The sequence below is a fragment of the Carlito syrichta genome, unplaced genomic scaffold (genome assembly GCF_000164805.1).
Source record: "Carlito syrichta isolate Samal-C Ts95f unplaced genomic scaffold, Tarsius_syrichta-2.0.1 Scaffold309899, whole genome shotgun sequence".
Taxonomy (NCBI): domain Eukaryota; kingdom Metazoa; phylum Chordata; class Mammalia; order Primates; family Tarsiidae; genus Carlito; species Carlito syrichta.
Window position 1 is genome coordinate 203,133 of NW_007253995.1, and position 5,834 is coordinate 208,966.

At 51.1% G+C, this 5,834-nt stretch overlaps 2 protein-coding genes across 2 annotated transcripts in view; one reads left to right on the top strand and one right to left on the bottom strand.

Annotated features, from left to right (window-relative positions):
- PDZD3 (PDZ domain containing 3) overlaps positions 1-1,411 on the top strand; it is a 5,319-nt gene extending 3,908 nt beyond the window's left edge. Inside the window, exons 10-11 of the mRNA XM_008068258.2 lie at positions 478-678; positions 932-1,411. Coding sequence (XP_008066449.1) covers positions 478-678; positions 932-961 — 231 coding nt within the window. The 3' untranslated portion in view covers positions 962-1,411. The remainder of the gene's footprint in view (positions 1-477; positions 679-931) is intronic.
- A 272-nt stretch (positions 1,412-1,683) lies between these two features.
- CCDC153 (coiled-coil domain containing 153) lies at positions 1,684-4,640 on the bottom strand. The gene is made up of 4 exons (XM_021717659.1): positions 4,585-4,640; positions 2,088-2,220; positions 1,988-1,989; positions 1,684-1,810 (listed from the first exon to the last, which is right to left on the bottom strand). Exons 1-4 carry the CDS (start codon positions 4,638-4,640, stop codon positions 1,684-1,686), a joined length of 318 nt encoding a protein of 105 aa, XP_021573334.1.
- Positions 4,641-5,834: the final 1,194 nt, after the last annotated feature.

Below are 5,834 nucleotides of genomic sequence, written 5' to 3' on the forward strand. Positions count from 1 at the left end.
GCCCGGCTAATTTTTGATTTATTGTAGAGATGAGGCCTCGCCAAGTTGCCCAGGCAGGTCACAAACCCGCGGGCTGAGGCAATCCACTCACCTCAGCCTCCCAAAGGCGCAGGATTACAGGTTGAGCCACCGAGCCCGGCTTGTACCCCACATCTTTAAAATTAAAAAGCAAAGAAATGAAAAGAAAAGGTCCAAGATTCATGGGCTTCAGTCACCTGGGAGATGAAAAGATGAGGCCCATTGTAGAGATGAGGTTTCTTCATGTTGCTCTGGCTGCTCTGGAACCCCTGAGCTCAGGCAATCCTCTCACCTCTGCCTCCCAGAGTGCTGGAATTATAGGCGTGAACCACTGTGTGTGGAGAATCATGAATCTTTTTGATCATTTATCTCCTGATCTGTCTTCCTCTGTCTCCCTCCCAGAGTCTTAGAGTGCCTGGTGAACTTTTTCCATGTCTTGCATCTCCCCTATGCCACCAGGTGACTCCAGGAGGCTCAGCTGCCCGGGCAGGACTGCAAGTGGGAGACGTGATTCTGGAGGTGAATGGATATGCTGCTGGGGGAAAGAATGACCTGGAAAGACTTCAGCAGCTGTCTGAGGCCAAGCCACCCCTCTACCTGAAGCTGGCAGCTAGGTCTCGGCAGGGACTGGAAGCCTGGATTCCCCTAGGATCTGGAGAGGTGAGAAAGAAGAAACAGATGAGACTGGGAGTAGTCAGAGAAGGGCAGAGAGGAACCAGCAAGAAGAGCAGAGAGGGAGAGCTACAGGGCAAAGCAGTGTGGGCTATGCACTGTTGGAATTTTAAGTCACAGTAGATGGGGACAGAATAAGTTGTGGGACAAGTCTCAGTCCTAGACATTCTGGTGTAGGTGGGGGCAAGGAAGAGGAACTCTTCTGGTCCTGGAACAACCTTCTTCTTCTCTCTTTGCATAGGCCTGGACTCTGGCCTCAGAAGTGCTATAGAGCATCCCTGCTTGGCACAGATCTACCCAGTGGCTTTTTGGTTTTCACATTCCAGCCTGAGGCAAGCAGGATACTCTCTCTAAGCCAAACACCGAAGCCCTATGACTCAGACGCCACCAATCACAAGATTGCTCAGGGGCTCCCTTTCTTCCCATGGACCCACATTCTGGCAGAGGGTGTGGTCAGAGACCTCAGGTAGTCCATGAGGTAGCCAAAGGATATCACATGGGAACTTTGGAGAGCTGTGTCCCAAGGATGAAGTCGTGAGCTGTGGGGCTGACTAGGATGGAAGCCATCTGCAGCGTGACCTAGGTATGACTCCAAGACCCTTGGATATAATGCAAGAATTTGGAGACCAGCTATGCTTTCTCTCTATGGGCACCTTAGGATTGTGGGGGGTGGTGCTTGGTCACTGTTGTGTTTGTTATAGAAATGGCCATTCCCTATAAATCTGACTGCCTGTGTTTGTGTTGGTGGGGATAAGGGGTAGTGGCTTGAAGAAACAAAAAGGTCCTCAGGCTTAGAGTGTGGGACCCACTTCCTGTAGTAGAGGGGATGAGTCCTGGTCAAATTTCTCTCCTGGGCCAACCCAGAACTGAGATATCCCCATGAGAGGCAATCCTCTCTGCCCACAGGCCACAGCCAATAGCTCTGTTGAATTCTTTGTCAAATATTTTATTGCTGGGGCCTCAGTGAGCTCCCGAGACTAGAGGCTGGCAACCTCAAAGATCCAGGGGGTTGAGTCCAAACTGGTACAGCTGCTCCTTGGGCATAGCATGGAGACTCAGCACAGTCCCATCCCACTGGGGCTTGATGGCTTTTAGCTTGGCCAAGAGTTGGTCCAGGCTGCTTTGTGAACACCAAGATTTCAGCTCCCAGGAAGAGAGAGGCCAGGGGCGAGGGTTGCCCCTGGTTGGTCTGCAAACTTTCCTTGCCCGAGTCTTCTGAAAATTCTGATTCTAAACAGGTAGACATGGTTGCATCCCTTCTGTCTTCCCTCAGGATAGAGCGGGGCCCTTGAGATACTCCTGACCCTTGGCTTGTCAGTTATCACACTAGCTGGGATTTGTGGGCATGGAGGAGTGCTGGGTACTGGGGCACCTGAGCTCCAGAGGGTGGTGCTAACATGTAAGATTTCCTCATACTTGGCCTCCATGTCTGCCACCTGGGCCTGAAGCTGAACCAGGGTCTGGTCCCGCTCTCTGAGGGCTTGCTCAGCCTCTTTCTGTGCAGCCTCCGCTTCCCTCTGGCACGTTTCTGGGGGTGGGCAGAAGGGCAAAAGAGAATAGGAGGGTGACACTCTATCCTTGAACAGAGTCTCCAAAAGGAGACCTTTTTAGATACCTTCGGATCATTCCAGACTCCCCTAGGGTCATCAACTTTCTTGTAGTCCCTAAAAAAGCTGAAGACCCATTGAGGTAAAGTGGGCTTGGGACAGGAGATGGGTCCAAAGTCTGGTTGTTACTCAAGGTAGCCTTGGGAGTGTCTCTCTCTGAGCCTCAGTGTCTTCTTTAAAGAGAAAATGATACACACTTCACAGGCTTGTTGTGATCTTAAAATGTGATATTGGGCGGTAAAGCACCTAGTTAGTATACAGGAGCTGCTCAATAAACATTGATTGACTTTATTTATTTTTATTTTTTTTGAGTTGGAGTCTCACTCTGTAACCCAGACTGGAGTGCAGTGGCACACTCCTGGCCACCGCAGCCTCGACCTGCTGGTCTCTGGTGATCCTTTCGCCTTAGCCTTACAAGTAGCTGGGGCGCGCGCTACCATGCCCGGCTAATTTTTTTGATTTATTGTAGAGAGGAGGTCTCGCCAAGTTGCCCAGGTGGGTCTCGAACCCACGGGCTCAGGCAATTCACTCACCTTAGCCTCCAAAAGCGCGGGATTACAGACTGAGCCACTGAACCTGGCTGATTGACTTTAAATTTGAGGTAAGGCAAGGATTAGGAAAGGAACCCAGGTTCTGCATGGCACAGAAGCAGCTAAACTGTCACTCAAAATCTGTAGCTAAAATGAGATATTTTAGGATAAGAAAATTTTGAGCCAGGCATGGTGGCTCATGCCTGTAATCCCAGAATTACAGAGGCTGAGGTGGGAGGATCGCTTGAGCCTAGGAGTTTGAGACCATCCTAGGCAACATAGCAAGACCTCATCTCTATTTTAAAAAATTAGCTGGGCATGGTTGTGCACACCTGTAGTCCCAGTTACTCAGGAGGTTGAGGCAAAGGATTGCCTGAGCCCAGGAAGTCAAGGCTGTAACTCAAAAAAAAAAAAAAAAGTTTAGCTAGGCATGATGGCTCGTGCATATAATCCCAGCACTTTGGGAGGAGGAGGCAGGAGTATTGTCTGAGGTCAGGGATTCAAGACCCGTTTGGGCAACTTGGCAAGACCTCGTGTCTCTGTAATAAATCAAAAAATTAGCCAGGTGTGGTGGCGTGAGCCTGTAGTTCCAGTGACGTGGAAGGCTGAGGCAGAAAAGATTGCCTGAGCCCAGCAGGCTGAGGGTGCGGTGGCCATGAGTGTGCCACTGCATTCCAGTCTGGGCAACAGAGTGAGAATCCTATTAAAAAAAAAAAATGTTGAGACCCAAATTGTGAAAGATCTTGTGTCACGCTAAAATATTTCAGCATTATTCTGTAAAAGGGAAGAGAAGCAAACGCTTCCTGTTTTTTTTTGTTTTTTTGTTTTGAGTAGGAGTCTCACTCTCTCACCAAGGCTGGAGGGCAATGGCATGCTCCCGGCCACCTCAGCCTCGACCTGCTAGGCTCAGATGATCCTTCTGCCTCAGCTTTCCAAGTAGCTGGGATGCAGGCACACACCGCTATGCCCGGCTAATTTCTTGATTTATTGTAGAGATGGAGTCTCACTAAGTTGCACAGGAGTCTCACCAAGTTGCACAGGCTGGTCTTGCACTCACGGGTGCAGGTAATCCTCTCACCTCGGCCTCCCAAAGTGTTGGGATTTTAGACATGAACCACCATGCCTGGCCTCTTCCTGTTTTATAAAAAATTTATTTTTGCTTATTAGAAGGTTTATTTATTTAGCAAACATTTATTTAGGACCTATCTGGTGCTAGGCTGTGAAGATACAGATGTAAATAAGTCTAACATTTTCTCTGGATTTCGTTATAAAAATCAGTGAAACTAAGAGGGAATGTGTTTTGCTTGTGAGAGACATGGTGGCGGGGGGGGGGGTGTGTGAATAAAGAGTCAGCAAGGAAAGTGGTCCTTTTAGAGACGGGCCTTTAGCCGGTCTCGGTGGTTCAACCTGTAATCTCGCACCTTTGGGAGGCTGAGGTGAGTGGATTGCCTGAGCCCGTGGGTTCGAGACCCGCCTGGGCAGCGAGACCTCATCGCTACAATAAATCAAAAAATCAGCCGGGCATGGTAGCGCATGCCTGTAATTCCGGCTACTCGGAAGGCTGAGGCGGAAGGATGGCCGGAGCCCAGCAGGCGAGGCTGCGGAGGCTGGGAGCGGCCACTGCACTCCAGTCTGGGCGATGGAGTGAGACTCCAACTCAAAAAAAAAAGAGACGGGCCTTTGAAGTCCACCCCTTCACGCTGGCTCTTCTTGTGACCCTCAAAGGGTAGGGGCTTGGAGGGTGGTGAAGCCTATCTAGCTGCCCCCGAAGACCCCTCACTTCTTCTACCAGATGCTTCCTGTGAGTCTCCATCTCCTCCTGCAGGGCTCGGCACTGGCGACTCCTCTCTGGGGTGAGAGATGGAGAGATGGAGAAAAGAAACGAAGTTGTGGGTGGGGAAGACTCTGCTTGGTCTAGTGGGGCAGGAGCATAAAGGCCTTCTTGGTTCTTCTTGTGGTGATTCTGAGAAGCTGGGAGACCCTGAAAATCTGGGGATGGGATAGGAAACCAGACTCCCTTCCCCACTTCCAGCTTAGGATGGGGATCCTAGCCCTTCTTCCCACCCATGGGATGAATGAGATAATGGCTGTGACTGCATTTTGAACCCCACAGAGCATCGAGCACATGGCATCAGGCATCCTGAAAGGTCCTTCCCTAGGATCCCAGAGACCTTCCTTTGGTTCCTTTCAGATCCTGCCTGGTTTGTACTGTGCAGGGAAGCGTGACTAGTCCTGGCAGTTGGAAGCCCTCCCTATTTCTCTTCCTTGCATCCTCTGGTCTTGCGTGTCCTCCTCCAGGCTCCTGTCTTCTGCCCATCTGCGCAACCGACCACACACCTGCATGTATGGCCTTCCCTTCACTTCGGGCCCCTTCCAGCTCATTCTCCAGCCCTCACAACCTCTACTTCGGCTGGTCTTCGGAAGCCTTGGCTCCACATGTCTCATCCCTCCGTAGAGCTGTGAACAGTCCCAGAGTCGCCCTCAGGATTGGCTGGGGGATCCCACAAGTCAGCTCCTGTGACCTTGATGGACTCTGCCCACCTTTGGAATTCAGGTGGCAGGGCGTCCAGCCTCTCATTCTCTCTCTGGGTTTGTTTTTGTTTTTTTCCCCCCTGGGAATCTCACAGGCTTAGCCTTCCACCGTAGCTGCAACCCTGTAATACCCCAGTATACACAAATGCCTCTCTCCCACAGCCCCCTCCTCCCCAAGCATCCACCCTCCTTACCCAAGTGGTCTCAGAGCAGCGCCTTCTCCAGCACCACCAGCCTGTACCTGGACTTGACTTCCACATCCGCCTTGGCAAGTTGGGAGAGCCTTAGCTTGTCATAATCTCAGACCTCCTCACTCCCCTCCTGTCCTCACCCCACACCCTGCACTTCCTTCCCGCACAAGATCTGAGGACCACTGAATGAGGGATCCCTGTTGGCTGAGTCTACTGAGCCCAGCACTGTGTCCTCACTGCCCAGCACGTAGTCTGTGCTCAAAATATAGGTGATGGATATATTG

Excerpts from the sequence above, each read along its gene's own strand:
- CCDC153 (XM_021717659.1), bottom strand. The coding sequence starts at position 4,640 with ATGGAGACTCACAGGAAGCATCTGGTAGAAGAAGTGAGGGGTCTTCGG. Across the intron at positions 2,221-4,584 it reads AGGGGTCTTCGGGGGCAGCT|AGAAACGTGCCAGAGGGAAG; the intron begins AGATAGGCTTCA and ends CTGCCCACCCCC.